The sequence below is a fragment of the Giraffa tippelskirchi genome, chromosome 1 (assembly GCF_054371585.1).
Source record: "Giraffa tippelskirchi isolate mGirTip1 chromosome 1, T2T-mGirTip1v1.2.pri, whole genome shotgun sequence".
Classification (NCBI taxonomy): Eukaryota; Metazoa; Chordata; class Mammalia; order Artiodactyla; family Giraffidae; genus Giraffa; species Giraffa tippelskirchi.
Genome location: NC_137275.1, coordinates 130,549,119 through 130,573,733, shown reverse-complemented (window position 1 = coordinate 130,573,733; position 24,615 = coordinate 130,549,119). Strand labels below are relative to the sequence as shown.

The 24,615-nt window shown below is 39.9% G+C and overlaps 1 protein-coding gene and 1 non-coding gene across 4 annotated transcripts in view; one reads left to right on the top strand and one right to left on the bottom strand.

Moving 5' to 3' along the window:
* Positions 1–24,615, bottom strand: part of INTS9 (integrator complex subunit 9) — a 116,992-nt gene that overhangs the window by 25,781 nt on the left and 66,596 nt on the right. For all 3 annotated transcript variants that reach the window (XM_081496169.1, XM_081496189.1, XM_081496178.1), the window contains 3 exons: positions 20,826–20,946; positions 19,926–20,060; positions 1,338–1,449 (listed from right to left, as the gene is read on the bottom strand). In XM_081496169.1, coding sequence (XP_081352295.1) covers positions 1,338–1,449; positions 19,926–20,060; positions 20,826–20,946 — 368 coding nt within the window. The remainder of the gene's footprint in view (positions 1–1,337; positions 1,450–19,925; positions 20,061–20,825; positions 20,947–24,615) is intronic.
* TRNAK-CUU (transfer RNA lysine (anticodon CUU)) lies at positions 7,239–7,311 on the top strand. Its single transcript has one exon. It is a non-coding gene; the product is annotated as a tRNA-Lys (tRNA).

Below are 24,615 nucleotides of genomic sequence, written 5' to 3'. Positions count from 1 at the left end.
CTCTGTTCGTGGGATTTCCCAGGAAAGAATACTGGAGTGGGTTGCCATTTCCTTCAACAGGGATCTTCCCAACCCAGGGATCAAACCTGCGTCTCCTGCACTGGTAGGTGGATTCTTTACCACTGAGCCACCTAGGAAGCCCAAAAGTAAATTACTGGTGGCTTAAAATCAGCAAAGAATAAAACAGTCTACAACTATTGGCAAGGCAAAGTGAAATTTCATAGGCTAGTGCCTTCCATGTAAATATTAGAAGACAACCACTTCCCTCCCCCAGAGCTGAGGTAACAGGGTTGAGGGGCCTGAGCTCATGAACTCCTCTTTGGTAACAGTTATGGAATGAATGTGTCCCCTGAAGCTCATATATTGAAGCCCTAACCCTCAATGTGACATTGTTAGCAAGGGGATCCTTTGGGAGGTGACCATGTCTATATGAGGTCATGAGGATGGAGCCCCCACGATGGGATTAGTGCCCTTTTAAAAAGAGGAGGAGGCCCCAGGGCAGCCTTTCTCTGCCATTTGGGAACAGAGCCAGAAGGCTGCTGTCTGTAAGCCAGAGAGAGGGTCCTTGACCAGAACCCAGCTGTGCTGGCCACCACATCCCTGACATCCTAGCCTCCAGAACTGTGAGAAATAAGTGTTGTTTAAAGCCACCAGTCTTTGGTATTTGTTACAGTAGCCTGAGCTAAGATAGGGAGTGACCTACACATTTCTAGAAGAAATTTCTAGTTTCTAGACTTTATTGACAATTATTCCAAAGAAGCATACATTTATCCCAGGTAGCAAATACTCAACAAGTCTCTCAATTTTAGTACCCTCCCCCACCAAATAAGAAAAAATAATACCAAGCAAATATTTTGGGGGAAAAAATATACCTGTTCAATGTATCCCTGCTGTGAATTCAAAATATTAACAGTCTTTTCTGTGTTATTATTTGAAAAGCAAAGACAGGATTATTCCCTTCTTTAACTCTGCTTACCCTATAAGCACCCCGACCCACCTGTAAAACCCACCAAAAAGCAAGAAGAGTAAGAGTTTCTATGTAAGTGGGTGAATGTTGAGCACTGGTTGTATAATTGCTAAAAATTCAAACTTACCATTATAACCACCATTCTTATCGTGCCTTCAGATTTAAGTTGCTTAAGAATTGCTTTTGTTGACAACAGTAGGTTTTGAAGGATAAGCAGAAAGCATGCAAATAAATGAGGGAAAAGGTCGTAATAGGGGGCATCAGAGGGTGTGAATGTGAAGCAAAGGGACAAAAAAGTACCATAGGAGCAGTTATCAAAACATAAATGTAAACCATTTCCTCCCACGTAAGACTTTCCCTGGACACATACCTAGGTTGCTGCAGAACTCACCCACCATGCCATCAGGGTTTGCGGTGGGAATCTGGGTGAGGCCTGTCAGGATGAGAACATCGCTGTTTTTGAGAGATGCTTGGTCCATGGGCTGAAAAACCACAGAGAACTAGGCTTAGTAATTAAACAAAGAAAGGTTAGGTATCAGAAGTAAAGGAAAAAGAGAACACAATCAATGGTCTTTCCATGTCCAACTTGTCAATAGGTCATCTCACTTCCTTTTACAACATGTCTATCATTGAACAGTGGTTGCCCAAGGGAGATGGGTACCAATGGGAGGGAACTTTATGGGGCGATGAAAAAGTTCTGACATGCTATGAAAACTCACAGAAATCTGGGGAAGGATGGATTCATGTATAGAGATGACTGAGTCCCTTTGCTGTCCACCTGAAACTACCACATTATTAATTAGCTGTGTGTATGTTTAGTTGCTCAGCTGTGTCAGTTTCTTTGCGACTCCATGGACTGTAGCTCACCAGGCTCCGCTGTCCATGGAATTTTCCAGGCAAGAATACAAGAGTGGGTTGCCATTTCCTCCTCCAGGGGATCTTCCTGACCCAGGGATCAAACTTGTGTCTCCTGCACTGGCAGGTGGATTTTTTACCACTGTGCCACCTGGGACTCCATTATAAAGGAAAAAGTTAAAAAAAAAAAAAAAAAAAAAGGATAACCCCCAAAAATATGGAAAAAAAAAAAAGAAAATAAGCTCTTTTTGTAAAGCTATCTTACACGTATCATCACAAATTTGAGGTGGTCCTCAAATCTGAGCCTGTACCAGGATCACCAGGAGGTGGAGTGCTGCCCCCCACCCCAGGGTTTCTGATTCAGGTTTGAGGTGGGGCCTGAGAAGATGTAATTCTAACAAGTTCCCAGGAGATGCTCCTGGTGGGGATGTGGATGGTGGTCTGGAGATCATGCCCTGAGATTCAATGCACTGTACAATCTGGTTCTCAAAACAGCTCTGCCACGTACAGGAAACTGGGAATGTTGTGGAAATAAGAGGTTGGGACTCAAAAAGCTGGGGTGCTTTTCCCCAAGAGTCAGTGGCAGAGGAGAGAGGACAGACAGTGGATCAGGAACCAGAAATGTAAAGCTCCCCTTCAATTCCACTACCAGTATGGGACCGCAGCCAAGGCTCTGGGCTGGGTTTCTTATAAAATGACCCATCTCCCTTCAGGGATTTCTGAGTCTCATGTGCTAATTTACATGATCTTCCTGTAGCCTATGGAGTCCTATAGCACAGTGTTATGCAATCCTTAGGTTGTTCTATTTTTGAATTTCATTTTGACTGCTTTCAGAGCATTTAAAAAAATACGAAGTACCTCTTCCAAATAAATCAGGATTAAAACTGGAAACAAAAATGAAGGCCCATGCAAGGATGTATTGTAACATGAGGAATATAGCCAATATTTTGTAATAACTGTAAACAGTGACCTTTTAAAATTGTATAAAAATAGGGACTTCCCTGGTGGTCCAGTGGCTAAGACTCCGTGCTCCCAATGCAGGGGGCCCGGGTTTGACCACTGGTCAGGGAACTAGATCCCACATGCTGCAACTAAAGATCCTTCATGTTTCACTGAAGATTGACGATTCCACGTTCTGCAACTAAGACCTGGTATAGCCAAATATATACATTTTTAAAACTGCATAAAAATAAAAATTTTAAAGTATTTAATAAGAGGAATAGAAAGGGGAAAAATAGAAGGTCCAAAGACCGAGATGCTAGAGAGCTCATCAATGTTTTCATTTTCTAATGTATCTTTTGCTCAATTTCATTTAACCTACTCACTAGAACATCAGAAGGAAAAAAGCCATGAACATTATCCCTCCTCTTTCCTATCCAAATTCTCAGTAAAATTTCAAATAGCAGTGCAGCCAAGACCCACCACCTGCATTGCTATCTCTGAGTCCACGTGCCTTTTGATGTATCATCCTTCAGCATCTTGTATCTGCATGGACATATGGGCTTCATTAATTCTTTTAAATAACATGACTGTGGTTAGATAAGTTGCTTAATAATCTGAAGAGCATTTTTTAAAAACATGAATACAGGAGATGTACAGTTGTGACAATTACGTTGAGCAGCTTCGAATTGCTATTTGCACAGATACACAACAATGCATGTAAGAGCTTTTCTTCTGCTCAGGCAGAACTGACCTGCGTATTTGCCTTCTCAACAAACACACGTACGTTCATTGTTTCCAGAGAAGGAGGGAAGGGGAAGTAAAGCACAGAGGATTATAGTAACTGATGTGTGAGGAGCCTGGGAATGCTTACTGTGTGCATATGTCAAGCAGAAGGAAACTGGAATGGTGATCAAAAGGACCAAGCTTTGTTGGGTAGTATATTTAACTTATGGATGAGAAGGGCTTTCCGGGGGTCGCACAGAGTCGGACACGACTGAAGCGACTTAGCAGCAGCAGCAGATGGTAAAGAATCTGCCTGCAATGCAGGAGAGTCCAGTTTGACCCTGAGGTCATGAAGATCCCTGGAGAAGGGAATAGCAACCCACTCCAGTATTCTTGCCTGGAGAATCCCAAGGACAGGGTAACCTGGCGGGCTACAGTCCGTGGGGTCACAAAAGAGTTGGGTATGACTGAGCAACTAAAACAAAACAAACAATATTCTTGCCTGGAGAATTCCACGGACAGAGGAGCCTGGCGGGCTCCAGTTCATGGAGTCACAAAAAGTTGGACATGACTGAGCAACTAACACACACACACACACACTTAGCTTAAAAGGACAGCAATTTTTTAAGGACATTATTAGAACAAGCCACTAATGATTCACAGGGCTGATGAGGGATTCAGAGGCGCTCGGAACTTCCTAAAATGGTACATACAATTCTGTCTCCCTATATACATTCTCCCATAGATTTAATCGGGTTGTCATTTGGGGCCATGATCCCCAAAAGGTTAATTAAAGACAACTAATCTAAACAATGACTCAGTAGCAATTCTGGCCTTGAAAACACCATCATCTCTGAACCATAGCCATTATCACCATGTTCCTTTAAAAATTAAATGCCCATAATAAAAAACAAAGGCAGTGTTACAACAAGACTAGCACCAATTTGGATGTTATAAAATACTTCATGATTGAGTCACACTGGATGTTCACAGATTTAGCCCTGTAACTCTGACATTTCTTGTGGATTCCTCAGTTCAGCTCAGTCGCTCAGTCATGTCCTCCTCTTCGTGACCCCACGGACCACAGCACACCAGGCCTCCCTGTCCATCACCAACTCCTGGAGTCAGCTCAAACTCATCTCCATTGAGTCGGTGATGCCATCCAACCATCTCATCCTCTGTCATCCCCTTCTCCTCCTGCCTTCAATCTTTCCCAGCATCAGGGTCTTTTCCAGTGAGTCAGTTCTTCGCATCAGGTGGTCAAAGTGTTGGAGTTTCAGCTTCAACATTAGTCCTTCCAATGAATATTCAAGATTGATTTCCTTTAGGATTGACTGGTTGGATCTTCTTGCAGTCCAAGGGACTCTCAAGAGTCTTCTCCAACACCACAGTTCAAAAGCATCAATTCTTCGGCACTCAGCTTTCTTTATAGTCCAAGTCTCACATTCATACATGACTACTGGAAAAACCACAGCCTTGACTAGATGGACCTTTGTTGGCAAAGTAACGTCCCTGCTTTTTAATATGCTATCTAGGTTGGTCATAACTTTTGTTCCAAGGAGCAAGCATCTTTTAATTTCATGGCTGCAGTCACCATCTGCAGTGATTTTGGACCCCCCAAAAATAAAGTCTGCCACTGTTTCTCCATCTATTTGCCATGAAGTCATGGGACCGGATGCCATGATCTTAGTTTTCTGAATGTTGAGTTTTAAGCCAACGTTTTCACTTTCCTCTTTCATTTTCATCAAGAAGCTCTTTAGTTCTTCTTCACTTTCTGCCCTAAGGGTGGTGGCATCTGCGTATCTGAGGTTATTGATAGTCCCACACATCATATCCAGCATTCTGATGCCAATTAGAGTCCACTCTTCTCAGGGGTGATCCCCAATGCGAAGGGATGTGCCCCGCTTCTGAATCCCCACAATCCTTGACTGGATTTCTAACCTGACAGGACCCATCACTGGTACCCTGGAGAAAGTCTTGTGGGCACCCATCTTCTTCCTCTAGGGTAACCTGTGTAAATCTAGCACTTCCCCATTTATGTTTCCCTTACAGTCGAGCACAGCCCACTGTCCAAAGCAGGAGGTTAAGAAATACCACAGACTAGATGAGGGAAGGAAGGAACGAACAAAGAGATGAAGGCATGTAAGCAGTGCACATAAACTCTGAGAGAAGGAAACACTCTGCCAGGTTAGAAACCAAACAGCATGTGTAGAAAGAAAAAGACAGGAGTCCATTAGTGGTCCAGTCTCTCCCTCCTCGCTTCATGGGATCTGTTTCCTGAGTCCAATCCTTCAAGCCATCACGAACTCTTTGTAGCTCAGCTTCCTCACTGCTACTGCCCTTAAATATATTAGGTTTAACTCCCACTGGTTGGCACCGCCTCCCAAGTGAGGACAGAGCTTTGTTTCCTTAGGACTAACCTGAGGAGGCTGAGGCTTTGGGACAACTTGGGGCTACGTCCATGGAGGGGAGAAAGCTTCTTGTGGCCCTGGCAGCTAAGGTGGGGAGCAGTATGTGGTGGTGTGTCCCAGATGTCTTTCTTAAATAACATTTTGGGGACATGGCTTTGTCCTTTCCCAGGAGGAGTGGGCCCTTCGTGGACATATCCGAGGGACAGCTGCAGAGAGATCTGTTAATAGAGACTCAGTCATCTGGTCTCCGTAGAGGAAGTGAGGCCAAAGGAGGGAAGAGCAAAGGCAGCCTCAATGGGCTATACTGAAGTCTGGGTTCTGTGGATGTAGGAAAATGTCTTTGTGTTGACCCTTATCTCCAGCTCTACCCTGGGCACCAGGTAAGCAAGTGGTTTTAATCCCCTGTGTTCTGTATCAGGGAAAGTCAGACACTTCCAGAAAATTCCCAAGGACTGAATCTGCCTGGTTGTAAGATCTCCACAAGGCCAGGCACAGAGGGAGAAGCAGCAGCCTACAGATATTTCTTGAGAATATCTTGAAGGAAATGAATTCCTTCAAGAATTAATTCCTTAGAAGACTAAGGAGTGGCTGGAAAAAGCTAACATGCTAAAAAAAGCTAAAAAATCAAACAAACAAAAAAACCCAGAAAACTTTTATTCTAGAGCATCCAGATCAGAGAACTGCATAAACAACAAGAAAACACTTGGGGAATTCACAGGGAAGAAGAAAAATGTAAAAAACAAAACAGAGCAAAACAAACCTACCCAAGAAACTGTCTTAATTCTAAAAACCTGATTCAAAGACTCCAAATTTGAGATATTTTCTTCAGAATTAAGAGAAGAATCTACGTTTACATTTATTACTGCCAAAGACTTTAAGACCTCAGGAAAACTAACCAGGGGGAGCATCTCCCTGCACTCCAGAGGGAGAAGGGACAGGAAGAGGAGGCAGAGAAAATACAGGCAGTGTGTGCTGGAAGAAAACATTCTCTCAGGCTGGCTACCAGCCTCCTCCACCCCTAAGGGCAAGAAGGAATTCCCACTGTGGACACCAGAGGCTTCAGGGTACTAATTGGGTAGAAATTCTCAATTGATTTAAAAAAACTATTTCTTAAAAAGAAAAAAAAATTTCTTCCCAATGTTCTACGTCAGGGGTTCTTAACCTGATGAATAACAACGGGCTTCTAAAGACTCTATAAACTCAGTCTTCAGAAAATAAATGTAATATGTTATATAGATGTGCAATAGATTTTTTTTTTTAAATAGTTCTTATCAGATTCTTACTACCAGGATTTTGGGGCCATGACCTACAAAATGTTAAGAACCACTACTCTATGAACTTCCCTGGTGGTCCCGTGGCTAAGACTCTGTGTTCTTAATGCAGGGGGCCCAGGTTCGATCCCTGGTCAGGGAACTAGATGCCACATGATGTGACTAAGATCCAGCACAGTCAAATAAATGAATAAATATTACAAAAAAAAAAAAGAAAGAAAGAAAAGAACCACTGCCCTAAGGCAGAAGTTTCCACAGGGAGCCTCTGCTGTCAAAACATCTCTTCTCTCATTCTTCCAGATACTCACTACCCGTATGGCAACCGGAGAACCACATGTTTGAACCTCAAGGCCCAGTGTTCACTGGTTAGGAAACAGCCTGGTGATTGACTGAGCATGGACTCCCTATTTTGTTCCAGGCAAGGAGGTAAGGCAGAGTCCTCAGGGCAGGAGGGCTGAAGGGGTGAGATGGACACGTTTCCAGGTCCCTTTCATGGTCAGGAGAAGGATGGGAAAAGATCAAAATCATAAACGAACCAAACGCAAACCCTAAAGCACTGCTAATAACGAACACCACCAACAAATATCTACCACTAACTTTAAAGGTCCACACTTCAAATTTTAGCCTTGGGACTTTCTTGGTAGTCCAGTAGCTAAGACTTTGTGTTCCCCATGCCCTAGGTTCTATTGCTGGTCGGGGAACTAGATCTAGATCCCAGATGTGGCAACTGAGACCTGGCACAGCCAAATAAATAAATATTAAAACAAAATTTTTTTTTTTTCTTTTAGCCTTTCCTGGGTATCAGTGTCCTGTCCTAGGCCAACCTCTAAAACTACCCCCAAATTCTGTGGCTCCCCATGTGTGGGTATATGCAGGTTTTGCCCTTTTATACTAGTGATTTTCACATCTAAAACTCAAGCCCCACCCCTGAAGTCAGGCAGAATAGCCAGGAAACCACTGAAATAATGAGTATCAAGTTGCCTTTTCAAACCATCATAATAGAAAAATTAGTGTTCAAACGCTGGTTCACAATGCACAAGCAAATCCATTAATTTCATTTCCAAAGTCAAAAAGGCTGTGGCTCTAATAATCAAAAGTGCTCTCTAGTTATTGCTAATGCGTTCAGGGGACTCATCCAATGGTTACTGTTTATTCTGTGCTAATAGTATTATAGTTTTTAAACTGTGTCCAACGCCCTCTTTCTGGGCACATCTGTTTGAAGAAGATGTTGTTTGGAAAAAAAAAAGCCTTAAATAATTTAAATGCCTGACAGTGATACAACAGTTAAATATTTTACTGTATATCCATATGATGGAATTAGGTAGCTATTAAATATCAGGTGGTAGACCTAATCATCAAAGAAAAGTTCATTAAATCAGAAAGAGCAGAAAAGCAGGCTGTAAATTCTCTCTTAATCTTAAGATAATTAGATTTTTTTTTGCTCTGAGAATTTTATATTTGCCAAAACTACTAAAATAAGTGGCTCAGATGGTAAAGAATCTGTCTACAATGCAGGAGACCTGGGTTTGATGCCTGGATCAGGAAGAGAAGGGAATGGCAACCCACTCCAGTATTCTTGCCTGGAGAATCCCATGGACAGAGTAGCCTGGTGGGCTATGGGGTCCGTGGGTCTGAAAAGACTGGGCTAGGACTGAGCAACTAACACAGTAACACACAAAATTACTATAACAAACATAAATTACTGTTTTAACAGATACATCTGGAGAAGAAAATGGCAACCCATGCCAGTATTCTTGCCTGGAGAATCCCATGGACAGAGGAGCCTGGAAGGCTATGGTTCATGGGGTCACAAATAGTTGGACACGACTAAACGACTTAGAAAATATTAATTTAAAACAAAACGAAAAATCCTGACAAGACAGAGCATAAACACAAGCTGCTAGCTGTCTTGTAGAATTTCAGGGACAGCATAGACAGAAAGGCAAACGACAAATTTTGAGAAACTGAAAAACTAGAATAAATTCCCAGAGAGACCATGGGTCCTGGAATGGGGACAAAATGATGTCGTTGTTGTTCAGGCGATAACTCACGTCTGACTCTACGATCCCATGGACTGCAGCACGCCAGCAGGAGCCAGAGCCAAAAAGGGTTGGGCACTGAGGGAAGAACAGGGGCCGGGAAGAGAACTCTTTGACCCTTGTCCTCTCCTCTGCAGTACCCCTGGCAGACAGTAGCCTGCTCCAACATACTGCAAGGGAGAAAATACCAGAACAGTGACATGAATGTTCACAGAAGGTGCAGACACAGCCACAAGCCCTTGCTTACTCCCTTCAGCCCACAAGGCTAAGTGGTAACAAGTCAGAGAGACAAATTCTGGGAAAAAAGCAGTGTCTGAGGTACAAGAAAAAAAAAGCTGAGGTACAAGAGGGTTTCCTGAGAGGCAGGTAAGCGGTAAGAGCTGAGAGGGAAATAAAACCAGACGACTGACAAATGCAATGTCTACTAAAAACAATAAGCTAAAAACCTACCCTACACAGAGAATTAACAAACCAGATGGAACAGCAGCATTTGCATTAAAAAAAAGTCGATGCACAAATAAAGTAAAAATGAGTAAGTAAAATAAAAATAAGTATAGGGCTTCCCTGGTGGTCCAGCAACTAAGACTCCAGGCTCTCAACGCAACGGGCCTGGGTTCGATCCCTGGTGAGGGAACTAAATATCCCACGTGTTACAACAACATCTAGTGCAGCGAAATAAATAAAAATAAGTATTAAAAACAGTATAGTATAAAAACCAACATTTGGAGATACTGTATATGGAAATATAATTGTTGAAATAAAGAATTCAATACACAGGTTGAAGAGCAGTCTGGATATAGCTAAAGAATGAACACATGAGTTGAAGCAGGAGGCTGTAAAGAGATAAGAAATACAAAAGAGATATGGAAAACACAGATGTATCAATATCTATATACTAGAAGTTCTACAAGAAGAAAAAAAATCAACCAGAAGGAATAAATAATTTAAAAAATGATTAAAAAAATTTTCTATGTTAAAGGAAATTGGAAGATCTTACAGGAAAAACAGGAACACAAACAGGAGAAAATACATATTTAAAATACATCACAGTAAAACTTAAGAGCATTGAAGATAAAGGGAAAATTCTACAAGCAGATTCCACAGATGAACACAAATCTGAAGGGCTTTGCAATTCTTCAATGCAATAAGGGTACAAGTGGAAAACGAAGAAATAGTTTCATAGGGTTATAGGTTCAAAGTTTTTTTCCCTTTAATTTTATATCTATCTAAGCTTTCATTTATTAGGGCTTCCTTACTCCTTGGAAGGAAAGTTATGACCAACCTAGATAGCATATTAAAAAGCAGAGACATTACTTTGCCAACAAAGGTCCATCTAGTCAAGGCTATGGTTTTTCCAATAGTCATGTATGGATGTGAGAGTTGGACTGTGAAGAAAGCTGAGAGCCGAAGAATTGATGCTTTTGAACTGTGGTGTTGGAGAAGACTCTTGAGAGTCCCTTGGACTGCAAGGAGATCCAACCAGTCCATCCTAAAGGAGATCAGTCTTGGGTGTTCACTGGAAGGACTGATGTTGAAGCTGAAACTCCAATACTTTGGCCACCTCATGCGAAGAGTTGACTCACTGGAAAAGACCCTGATGCTGGGAAGGGTTGGGGGCAGGAGGAGAAGGGGATGACAGAGGATGAGATGGTTGGATGGCATCACCGACTCGATGGACATGAGTTTGGGTAAACTCCTGGTGATGGACAGGGAGGCCTGGCATGTTGCAATTCATGGGGTTGCAAAGAGTCAGATACAACTGAGTGACTGAACTGAACTGAACTGATAGCTCAGTTGGTGAAGAACCTGCCTGAAATGCAGGAGACCCTGGTTTGATTCCTGGGTAGGGAAGATCTGCTGCAGAAGGGATAGGCTACCCACTCCAGTATTCTTGGGCTTCCCTTGTGGCTCAGCTAGTAAAGAATCCGCCTGCAATGCGGGAGACCTGGGTTTGATCCCAAGAACCCCTGGAGAAGGGAAAGGATAACCACTCCAGTATTCTGGCCTGGAGAATTCCATGGACTGTATAGCCTATGGGGTCGCAAAAAGTCGGACACGACTGAGTGACTTTCACTTTCACTTAAGCTATTATGTGAAAGTGAAGTCACTCAGTCGTGTCCGACTCTTTGCGACCCCATGGACTGTATAGCCTACCAGTCTCCTCTGTCCATGGGATTTTCCAGGCAACAGTACTGGAGTGAGTTGCCATTTCCTTCTCGAAATGATAAAAGCTATCATTTAAATGTGAGGAGCACTTAAACATATTCTCAGTAGCTCAAAATCTCATAAGGATTACCATTTTAAGACCCACATGGTGAACATTCCTCAATTATTCCTGGAAAAAGAAAAGTAAATCTAGCAGGATTGTGAGCTTTATGAGAAATTAGGTTGAAAATAAAAAAAGAACAAAGTTCACTGTTGTCTAAATATGTTCACCACCCTATTGATGTTCAGTCACCAAGCCATGCCCAACTCTGTGACCCCACGGACTGCAGCACACCAGGCTTCCCTGTCCTTCACTATCTTCTGGAGTTTTAAATAACCTGAGACTAAATTTCTAGACACTACTGACAATGGTGGGTAGGGGAGAGGTGGGAGGAAAGAAGAGAAAAAAGATGAAAGGGACAAGAGGAAACTAGCTCTAGAGGGAGAGACAGTGATAAAGATACTCACAGGAAGAACAAAAGAAGGAATAAACTGGAAGAGTAAGATATACATAGATAACAAACAGGGACCTACTGTATAACACAGATAACTCTGCTCAATATTATGTAACAACCTAGGAGGGAAAAGAATTTGAAAAGGAACAGATACATGTATGTGTATAACTGAATCACTTTGCTATACACCTGAAACAAACACAACACTGAATCAACTGTTGTTGCTCAATAGCTCAGTCGTGTCTGATTCTTTGCAAACCCGTGGACTGCAGCACATCAGGCTTCCCTGTCCTTTACTATCTCCTGAAGTTTGCTCAAACTCATGTCCATCCAACCATCTCATCCTCTGTTGTCCCCTTCTTCTCTTGCTCTCCATCATGGTCTTTTCCAACGAGTTGGCTCTTCCCATTAGGTGGCCAAAGTATTAGAGCTTCAGTGTAAGTCCTTCCAATGAATATTCAGGACTGATTGCCTTTAGGATTGACTGGTTTGATCTCCTTGCAGTCCAAGGGATTCTCAAGAGTCTTCTCCAGCACCACAATTCGAAAGCATCAATTTTTCAGTGCTCAGCCTTCTTTATGGTCCAACCCTCACAACCGTACATAACTACTGGAAAAACCGAGCTTTGACAATATGGACTTTCATCAGCAAAGTGATGTCTCTGCTTTTTAATACACTGTCAAGGTCTGTCCTAGTTTTTCTTCCAAGGAGCAAGTGTCTTTTGATTTTGTGGCTGCCGTCACTGTCTGCAATGATTTTGGAGTCCAGGAAAATAAAATTTGCCACTGTTTCCATTGTTTCCCCACCTATTTGCCATGAAGTGATGGGACCAGATGCCATGATCTTAGCTTTTTGAATGCTGGGTGTGAGTCAGCTTTTTCTATGACTCCTATGAGTCAACTACGCTTCAGTATAAAATTAAAAATGAAAAAATAGACATATATGTTCAAACTTGCAAAAAGAAATTTAGTCTTCTAAAAAAAGGCAAGAACACACAGGGGAAAGAATGAAGTAAACTAAAAAAATGTGAAGATGGCAAAAACAAGACCCAAGTAGTGATTTAAGAAACATAAATAGGTTTCACTAATCAAAGAGACTCTGCAGATTAAAAAAGAAAAAAAAAATTCTTTACTATGTTGTCTGCAAGGGATTCACTAGAAAAGGACATAGAAAGAGTGGGGAAAAAAAAAGGATGAAAAACACTAGCAGCAAGTGTAGAAAGGAAAAAGACTCCTGGCTTTTAATGTAGTCTTGATAGAGAAAAAAAAGGAAACATTCTGACAGAATGAGTAATTGATCAACAAGACATAATGATAACATCAACACATACCCCTGAGTATATGGCTTAAAATATAAACAGATAAATCAACAAATAACGCATCTTTTTCAGATACTGGTAGCTAAGCAAAGATATGAGAATTAAAAACACAACAGACTCAAAGGGATAAATATATATGGAAAAAATTTTCATTCAGCAGTGAATGCAGTCTTTTCCAATAAATGTAGAATATTTACAAAAAAAGGATTGTGTTTCAAAGTAAGCCTGAACAAATTTCAATGAATCTGTAAATTCTTATTGTAACACACAAAAAAATTAGAATAGACTCCTGAAACCTAACCATGATATGACAAAAGTTTTGTTTAACCCTAAGTCTAACCATACTGGATAGGCTTGACACAAACAAAAGTATACTATAAAATAACCTCTGGTTATTTAAATCAGGAACATTAAGAAGGAAATTATGATATACTTAGATATAAATGACAAAGTACTTCTTATCAAAATTAAACAGTTTCCCACAGCTCAGTCTTCAGTCCTCAGCACTTATCTTTTAAAAAATCTGATGGCTCTCCAATTGGTCTCCAGGCTTGCCTTCACGTCTAAGTCCCAGCTCTGCATTTCCATTTGTCTCATGTTCTCTCTCATTCCTCTTCATCATACCCAGCACCCTCTTCTACAACTAATGACCACCCTCGCCCCGGCCAACTCCTCCTTGCCAACTGGATTCATGTCATTATCACCAGTCTCTGAGTCATCCAGGTATGAAATCTCTGCCTTGTATTTTTCCTTCCTCGAAGATAGTAGGCATTCAAGAAATGATTGTTGAATTTAAGATCTGCCAATGTTTTAACTTACTTTTCCATCCTTACTATTACAGGCTTAATCCAAAGTCTAATTTCCAAACGCTTATTAGATCAGTACAACAGTCTGCCACATTCTTCCTAGCTCATGGGCTTCCATTACTAAAGCTGAATTGGCCCTTGTCTATTAATATAAAGTCTACCTGTATAACTGCTGTGACAGGGTGTAAGCAGCTACAAACAACCCATAAAACAATGGGTGTGGCTATATTTCAACAAAACATTATTAACAAAAACAGGTGGGAGATCAAACTTGGTTCAAGGACCATAGTTTGCTGACATCTGAAGTAGACTACTGAGCTTTTTCAAATCAAGTCTTTTCTTATCCCTGCTAATTCAATACAGAATCCAATCATCTGGGCAAAAGAAAATCTAATTTACTTTCTTCTTTACATACAATAGTGGTTGCCAGCTAGAAATTAAAATTAATTACTTAGGTATGTTACTCATTACTTTCAAAACCTTATTTTTCCCTTTAAATTTATGGATCTTGTAAGAATAATTTACTGGAAATTACATCGATAGTACTGTAAAGGCTTTGATCTAAGCAGGACAAATCGGAAGAGTTGGCAGCCAAGTAATCTTTCTGTCTTTTATGAGAGAATACATCAGGAATGATAGAAGCTGCCAATACAAAATTTTGATTCAGTGAAGCAAATTAAGACGACAGTGATGGGCTTTTGATTTCAGCAAGCGGGAAAGGCCCAGAATTCTGCTAGCTATAGGAAAAAATAGCAACTTGTCCCCTCTAGACCTTGAAAGTTGCTTATAAAAAAGGTATGAAAACAAAGCAGAGTGGCAGCTCAGAGCATTCTATTGTTCTAGACTTATAATATTCTTTTACTCATATTAAAATGGGATATGGTTTCACCAAGTTATCTATCCATCCATCATCCATTGACTATCTAATCTCCATTGCCCTCCTGTATAAACATGGAAAGATATATGTGTGTTGTGCTAAGTTGCTTCAGTCGTATCCTACTCTTTGCAACCCCATGGACTGTAGCCTGCCAGGCTCTCCGTCAATGGCCATTTTCCAGGCAAGAATACTGGAGTGGATTGCCATGCCCTCTTCCAGGGGATCTTCTGGAGCCAGGGATCAAACCCATGTCTCTTATGTCTCCTGCACTGGCAGATGGGTTCTTCACACTAGTACCACCTTTTATACGTAGATAATCACGATAGTGTGATCACTCACCTAGGGCTAGACATCCTGGAATGTGAAGTCAAGTGGGCCTTAGGAAGCATCACTACGAACAAAGCTAGTGGAGGTGATGGAATTCCAGTTGAGCTATTTCAAATCCTAAAAGATGATGCTGTGAAAGTGCTACACTCAACATGCCAGCAAATTTGGAAAATTCAGCAGTAGCCATAGGACTGGAAAAGGTCAGTCTTCATTCTAATCCCAAAGAAAGACAATGCCAAAGAATGCTGAAACTACTGCACAATTGCACTCATTTCACATGCTAGCAAACTAATGCTCAAAATGGTCCAAGCCAGGCTTCAACAGTACGTGAACCATGAACTTCCAGATGTTCAAGCTGGATTTAGAAAAAGCAGCAGAACCAGAGATTAAATTGCCAACATCCTTTGGATCACTGAAAAAGCTAGAGAGTTCCAAAAAAACATTTACTTCTGCTTTATTGACTATGTCAAAGCCTTTGACTGTGTGGATCACAATAAACTGTGGAAAATTCTGAAAGAGATGGGAATACCTGACCACCTGACCTGCCTCCTGAGAAATCTGTATGCAGGTTTGGAAGCAACAGTTAGAACTGGACATGGAACAACAGACTGGTTCCAAATCGGGAAAGGAGTACGTCAAGGCTGTATATTGTCACCCTGGTTATTTAACTTATATGCAGAGTACATAATGAGAAATGCTGGGCTGGAAGAAACACAAGCTGGAATCAAGACTGCCGGAAGAAATACCAATAACCTCAGATATGCATATGACACCACCCTTATGGCAGAAAGTGAAGAGGAACTAAAAAGCCTCTTGATGAAAGTGAAAGAGAAGAGTGAAAACGCTGGCTTAAAACTCAACATTCAGAAAACTAAGATCATGGCATCTGGTCCCATCACTTCATAGAAAATAGATGGGGAAACAATGAAAACAGTGACAGACTTTATTTTTTTGGGCTCCAAAATCACTGCAGATGGTGACTGCAGCCATGAAATTAAAAGACACTTGCTCCTTAGAACAAAAGTTATGACCAACCTAGACAGCATATTAAAAAGGAGAGACATTACTTTGCCAACAAAGGTCTGTCAAGTCAAAGCTATGGTTTTCCCAGTAGTCATGTATGGATGTAAGAGTTGGACCATAAAGATTTGATGCTTTTGAACTGTGGTACTGGAGAAGACTTTTGAGAGTCCCTTGCACTGCAAGGAGATCCAATCAGTCCATTCTAATGGAAAGCAGGCCTGAATATTCATTGGAAGGGCTGATGTTGAAGCTGAACTCCAGTACTGTGGCCATCTGATGCGAAGAACTGACTCATTAGAAAAGACCCTGATGCTGGGAAAGACTGAAGGCAGGAGGAGAAGGGGATGACAGAGGATGAGATGGCTGGATGGCATCACCGACTCAATGGACATGAGTTTGAGTAAACTACAGGAGTTGGTGATGGACAGGGAGGCCTGGTGTGCTGCAGTCCATGGGGTCGCAAAGAGTCGGACATGACTGAGCTGAAATGACCTTTTATAACCATGAAAACATTTATAAAATGAACAATAAATTCTTTACAAATATCTAAAAAATGGAGTAACACTTAAAACAATACTTATATACTGAGCTTCTTGCCAATATGACTGTTAATGAATGAATAACTTAAAACTTAACAAAAGCTTCAGTCTATATGTTCAAATAAAATTCAAATTTCTCATGATGTTCAACATGGCTTGGCATCTTGGACATGTCATGATCACACTTCATACACTGCAATCACAAGGGTGTTCTCTGCTCTGCAGACATGCCCAGCTTGTTCCCGTGTTAGGAGCTCTTCATCTGGCATGTCTCTGTCATACTTCATCACACTGCTTTACATACCTCATTTCTCCAGGTCTCAGGTTCAATGAGCTGTTTCCCTAGAAGCTTTCTCTGACCATCCAAGTTAAACTAGTCACCATCACTCTATACAGAACTCTGTTTTCAGTACTTGTGTCACCACGTGGAAGCATTTTGCTCATTTATTTTCATCATGCCATTCTCTCTCATCAAATGAATGCTGATCCATGAGAGAAGACTTTGTCTGTGGGTCACCACTGAATCTCTAAAACCTAGATGAGTGCCTGACGTGGCAGGCCCTTAGTAAATATTGAAAAATTAGTATTTGTTGGGTAAATGAGTGACCATCTCTGTTACACACATCAAGCTCTGTTATTGGAAGTGTTGGGAAATCTCTAAATCCCAGAGGTAACCTAAAGGCAGCATGATCTTATAGAGGAACTATGATCCTAAATGTTCAGACACAAATAATCTAACTTTGATAAAGAGTAGGACATAAAGTTTCAGGTAAGCAAGATGAAAAAGCTCTAGAGATCAGCTATACAACACTGCACTTACAGTCAACAACCATGTATTGTCCAGTTACACATTTATTATAAGGGTATAGCTTATGTTCTAGAGTAGGAAATGGCAACCCGCTCCAGTACTCTTGCCTGAAAAATCCCATGGACAGAGGAGCCTGGTGGGCCACAGTCCATGGGGCTGCGAAGAGTTGGACACAACTGAGTGACTGAACCCATATCTCATGTTAAATGTTCTTACACAACAAAAAAGAATGTTTGTAGAAACTAAAATCAGAAAGATTTAAAAGGCTGATGCTTTGGTAAAGTTGCAGTATACAAAGTTAATATACAGAAATCTGTTGCATTTCTACACACTAACAATGAAAGATCAGAAAGAGAAATTAAAGAAACAATCCCATTTACCATTGCATTGAAAAAGAGTAAAATACCTAGGAATAAACCTACCTAACAAGACAAAAGACCTTTATTTCGAAAAGTAAGATGCTGATGAAAGAAATTGAAGATGACACCAACACATGGACACATATACCATGTTCTTGGATTGGAAGAATCAATATTGTTGAAATGACTATACTACTCAAGGCAATATACAGATTCAATAAATCTTTACCAAATTACGAATGCCATTTTTCATAGAACTAGATAAAAAAATCTTAAAATTTGTATGGAAACACAAAAGACCCCGAATAGCCAAAGCAATCCTGACAAATAAAAGCAAAAAGAATCAGGCTTCCAGAACTTCAGACTGTATCACACAGCTATAGTCATCAAGACAGCACGGTATTGGCACAAAAACAGAATTATAGGTCGATGGAGCAGGAGAACAGAAAGCCCAGAAATAAATTCACGCACCTGTGGTCAATTAATCTACAACAAAGGAGGCAAGACTACACAATGGAGAAAAGAGTCTCTTCAATAAATGGTGCTGGGAAAACTGGACAGCTACATGTTTAAAAAAAATGAAGACAGAACAATCTTTAATACCACACTCAAAACTAAACTCAAAATGGATTAAACATATGAATGTAAGACTGGATACTATAAAACTCAGAAAACGTAGGCAGAACACTCTTTGACATAAACTTCAGCAATATCTTTTTTTGATCCGTCTCCCAGAATAATGGAAATAAAAACAAAAACAAACAAATGGGAGCTAATTAAACTCAAAAGCTTTTGCACACCAAAGGAAATCACAAGGAAAAAAAAAAAAAGACAACCCACAGAATGAGAAAAAAGTTCATGCAGTTTTATACTGCTGAAACAAACAACCCAATCAAAAAATGAACAGAAGACCTAAACAGATATTCCTCCAAAGATATACAGATGGCCAATAGGCACATGAAAAGATGTGCAACATTACTAATTATTAGAGAAACGCAAATCAAAACTATAGCAAGATATTACCTCAAATTTGTCAGAATGGCTATTATCAAAAAAATCTACAAACAATACATGCTAGAGAAGAAGTAGAGAAAAGGGAATCCTCCTACACTGTTGGTGGAAATGTAAATTGGTACAGCCACTATGGAGAACAGTATGGAGGTTTCTTAAAAAAAATAGTTACCATATGATCCAACAATCCCATTCCCGGGGCTTTTACCCAGGGAAAAACATGGCTCGAAAGGATACATGGACCACAGTGTTAACTGCACCACTATTCACAATAGCCAAGACATGAAAACAACCTAGATGTCCACCGACAGATGAATGGACAAAGAAGATGTGGTAAATACATATAATGGAATATTATTCAGCCATTAAAAAGAATGAAATAATGCCATTTGCAGCAACATGGATGGACTTAGAGATTATCATACTAAGTGAAGTCACTGTGACAGAGAAAGACAAAGACCGTATGACATTGCTTTATATGTAGAATCTAAAAAGATACAAGTGAACTTATTACAAAATGGAAGCAGACTCAGAGACTTACAGAATGAATTTATGGTTATGGCGGGAAGGGCTGGGCGAAGTGATAGATTGGGAGTTTGGGATTGACATGTACACACTGTTCTACTTAAAATAGATAACCAAGAAGGACCTACTGTAGAAACGAATAAATAAATAAAAAATGACAAAGAGCTGACACCACTCTGGATACATTCTGAATTTAGGGTGAGTTACCGAAAATTCAGGATTCCCTTGTGGCTCAGACAGTAACACAGTCTACCTGCAACGTGGGAGACCCAAGTTTGATCTCTGGGTTGGGAAGAGCCCCTAGAGAAGGAAATGGCAACCCACTCCAGTATTCTTGCCTGGAAATCCCGTGGATGGAGGAGCCTGGTGGGCTACAGTTCATAGGGTCGCAAAAAGTCAGACATGACTAAGTGACTTTACTTTCAACTGAAAATCTGAGTTGTTACAAGAGAATTTAGAATTACCTGTGGGTGCGTGGTAAGCAAGGAGGATCCAGAGACGTAAGACACTTTCTCATAATGGGACTGGATAATCCAGTTGGAGCTTCCAAGGGCATAGCCAGAGCTTAGAGGAGTCACCTGGACCGCACCGAAAAGCTCCTAGAAAAGAACCATTGTAAGAACGTGTGCTGAGCTTTCAGTAGTGCAGTCATGCCAGTTAAGTTTGCAGAGAAAAAAAAAAACCCAGAAAATCCTTCTCTACTTAGAAACTACTTTCAAGTGAATCAGAAAGTTTAAGAACAGAAAGATGGTGGAGACCATGGGAGAGACACATCTTATAGTCTTTTACTTGTCACATTTCTGAGAATTTCAGTCCATCCACATGTAACCAGGCACCCAGGTCCCACCCATTAAAAGGCAGCGATGACATATTATGATATAGGCCAAAGAGACAAATTTAGGTTTTCTTCTTCTTTTTTTAAACCCTTTCCAGGTTAGGAATTAATATCTTGGTTGTTCTGTACAGAGTGGCTCTGGGCCACAGTTAACAGGAATGGGAACCCTCATCATGATCAGAGCTCAGAAGTCATATGTGCCAAATTATTTCTTGATCCCTTTGATGCTGTTTCCTACTTCATAAGTCCAAAACCTGTAAAGTGGTGTCACTGTTATAAAGTAAACAGGATGAGATGCCTTTTTTTTTCTGACCTATTATATGCTAATGAATGACAGGGAATATAAGGTTTGGGGCAGAGCACCAGTAAGAACCTGGGAAAGATGGAGAAAAATAACAGATGTTCTATCTTTCCACCATGTACTAGTACAAGATTTATAGTGACTGAATGGCTTAAAAATGGGAACTATAGAACCCTTCCAGAGAATCAAAAGCGTTCATCAATCAGTTAAAATTGTATTAACACTCACAATTTTCTGAGAATATCCCACCAGCTGGATCTTACTAAGGGCAGAGTTCACCTCCTGCATCGTGTAGCATGTTCTCCAGGTCGAGACTTCTACTGCATCCTTGAGAGGAGAAGGCAGGAGCCTGGAAATAGATCATCACGTCAGTTCTTACGTACAGAGAATACTGTTCAAATAACTTGCCCATTTTGTCTAAGTTGTCCAACCTATTGGCATATCTGGATGTTCACAGAATAAACATTCCTTTATAATTATTTTCATTTCTGTAAGGTTGGTAGTGCTCTCCTCTCTTTCATTTCTGATTCTAGTAATTGCAGTATTCTCTCCATGGGGTTGCAAACAGTTGGACACGACTGAGTGACTGAAATGAACTGAACTCCTTTCTTCTTGATCAATCTAGCTAAAGGTCTGGTAGTTTTATTGATCCTTTCAAAGAACTAACTTTTGGATTCATTGATTTTTCTCCATTGTTTTTCTACTCTTGATTTTGCTTATCCAGCATATAGCTGGATCTTCTCTTTTGTCTTTTTAAACCCATGTGATAATCTTGGTCATCTGAATTATTTAAACCATTCACACTTAATGTTACTACTGATATATTAATATAATAGTTGGCTTACGTTTACCAATTTAATTTTTGTTTTCTATATATCACATCTTTTTTTGTTCTTCTATTCCTCCTTCCCTGATTTTTAAAAATAGTAAGTGAATATTTTCTGATGTAGCCTCTTAAATCCCTTCATGATTTTTCACTTTTTTAAAAGTTATTTCCTTACTGGATATCCTAAGGGCTTATTTTATATCTCTTAATATAGAGCATTTCTGTATGACCTCTCACATTCTCTTCCCTGTTCAAAAAAGATAAATGAAATAAACGTTTCATTTGGGCCTGCAAAGTTATAGAAAAGAACTAGGTTAAACACATCTGAGGCTTGGAAGAAAGAAGAAAATGAAACACATTTTGCAACTTTTCAGACCAGCATCAGGAGCAATCATTAAAACAAACAAAAATGTGTCATTAGAAAGACATTTTATTCAATATTATTTGCTCAAACACAAATAAAAATAGACCTAAAGAGTGACTTCTCTGAGATTCTCTGTACAATACAGGTGAAGGGACTTTCAGAGAATGGAACCTGTGCATTAGCTCTGTTCTGTCTCCTAAACTGACACCGAATAATAGTGAAGAATCACACATACACAAACACAACCGCCCCTTAAGACAAAGAGATGAGAGGAGAGATAATAGCAACAGCATTTTAGAAAGTAGAAAGACAAATAATGACTGACTTCCCAGACCCAGGAAAGTTCAAGTCACTTAATTTATACTGCAGAACTCACAAAAAGCTCAGCAACTGGAAACAACAGATATGTCTTGAAGTGAGGTTAAAGGTGAGCCTAAAAACAAGAAAATTCCTAGAAAAAACTGATTAAGAAATAGAACCTACTAATTCTCCTCACCTAATCCATATAGCTCAGCAATTGCCCCTTCCCCTCCCAGGCATGTCACCAGAGACTCTTCTCTAGGGAGAATAAAGATGAGGGTCTGGACCAGGGGAAACCAGCAACACCTGGAAGCAACCTCCTTAAGCAAACGTTTACATACTGGGAGTGACAATTTTCTTATCCTCAGAGCAGAACACTATCAGTTAATCTCATACTCTGCAGAGTAGGAGACTAGAAGAACCTTCTCTGAAAAACAAGATCAGCACCAAAAACAAACAAACAAACAAAAAACCTCAATGAAAAGATAACTGACTGACATTGGGGTTTTTACAGTGAAATTACCCAACCAGACTATGTTATGGTAAAGTCTAGAATTCAACAAGACCTGGCACACAGACTTTCCAAGTAGTTTTTTTTTTTTTTTTTTTTAACTAATTCTTAAATATGAACCAATAACCAAGGATCACCATGTATTTGAATAAAGCCTCTAAAATGATAAAGGCCAAAACAAATGGAGGAAGGAGAGGAAATAAATTAGGTAGGTAGAAAGTAACAATCAATATTCTCAGATAAATAAAAGAGTGTACCTAAGAAATGAGAAGAGACTTCTACTAAAAGGGGGAAGAGTCATTAAGAGAATGAAAAGAACACTTATAAATGAAAATATGACATTATACAATGAAAGCATGCCAACAAAACAACAAGATTTCAAAATAAGCTAAAAACATTAAAAAGTTATTTAAGACACAAAAGACCCATATAAATGAAGAAATCAGAAAAGCTTAAAAATGAAGGAACAGAACTACATGAAGAATTAGAAATTTAGTAAGAATTCAGGAATGAAGACTAAACTGAAAGACACACAAGAGTGGATAAACACAACAGATATGCCAATCGAGGAAAGATAGATACAACATACAGCTAACAGGAGTCCCTCACAGAAATCCAAGCAAGGGAACAGAACACTAAAAACCGTAATTAGTAATAAAAAGAAACTATACACTGAAAGAACACAACGCATACTCGAGAATACTGACCCAGAATAACTAACACCAGATATATTTTGGGAAAATAGATTACAGAGAAAAATCTTTGGGCATGGAGGCAAAAGGGGCAAGTTATTTACAAGGAAAACAAGAAAAGATTATGTCGGTTTTCAAGTTTTCAATGTTTTTTTCTAAAATAAAATAGAGAAACATATTTAAGACACTCAAAGAAAGAAAATGCAACCCAAGGATTACAATTTAGCAAAACTGACTTTCAAGGTCACAGAGCACAGAAAAACAATGATTAACCAGCAAGAACTCAGGGAATACAGTTCTCATGATTCCATCCTGAGATATCATCTGAAGAATGAGTTTCACACAACCCAAACTGACTGCAGTAGAAACATCAATATAGGGGTTGATAGCATTAAATGTATAGTTCCTTGAGGAGAAAGGCCAAATGAAGTTGGAAGGGAGAGAGGACAGTATGTAATGGCTATATGTTCTGACAAGATAGACACAGTAAAAGTATAAAAGCAATGCAAGAAAAATATATATTCTCTGTCCTCCAAAAAGGCCTAAAAACAACTGACCAATTCAGTAACAGTGAGCATTGTTAGCAACCAGAATGGGAGCTCAAAACCCCATTTCCCACTAAAAGAATCCAGAGTTTCTTGGAGAAATGGGTGATTCCAGATTTAAGAATGTAAAAGAGGAGTCTTAGACATCCTGCTACATTAGATAACAAGCAAACTATCAAAAACTACAAAGGATGTAACAAAAGGACATAGTGGATAAACTGAATATGGTTTCACTGTCTGAAGATGGGACAATCTGAGCTGCAGGAAGGGTGATGTGGTGACGGGCTGAAATCCACACTCTATGTATGTTTCAGCGTGTGCTGTGATTAGACTGGCACACAGGGACACAGCTTTTGAGTTACCAGACATTTTCTATCTCTTAACCTAGGTGGTGTTTATAGGGGTAGCTGCTTTATAATAATTCATTAACAATATATCAAGCTTTGTGGGTTTTTTTGGTATCTGTGTTTTATATTACAATATAAAAAGGTTAATTTAAAAATATAGAAAAATTTATGTCAAAACAAGAAATAAGTAGCAGAAACAATAAAATTCATAGGAAGGTTGGGAGATAAAAGAAATTCCCAGACAGAATAACAAAACAGTGATGGCAAAGAGGAGAGAGAAATATTTGAGTTTCAGTTCAGAAAGTTCAACATCCAAATAACACAAGTTCCAAAAAACACACAAAAATTGAAAGAAGGAATTTTAAAAGGGGGGAAAATTTGTTGTTTAAACCAGAATTGAAATTCTCCATTTTCTAGATTGAAGGTCAGCAAA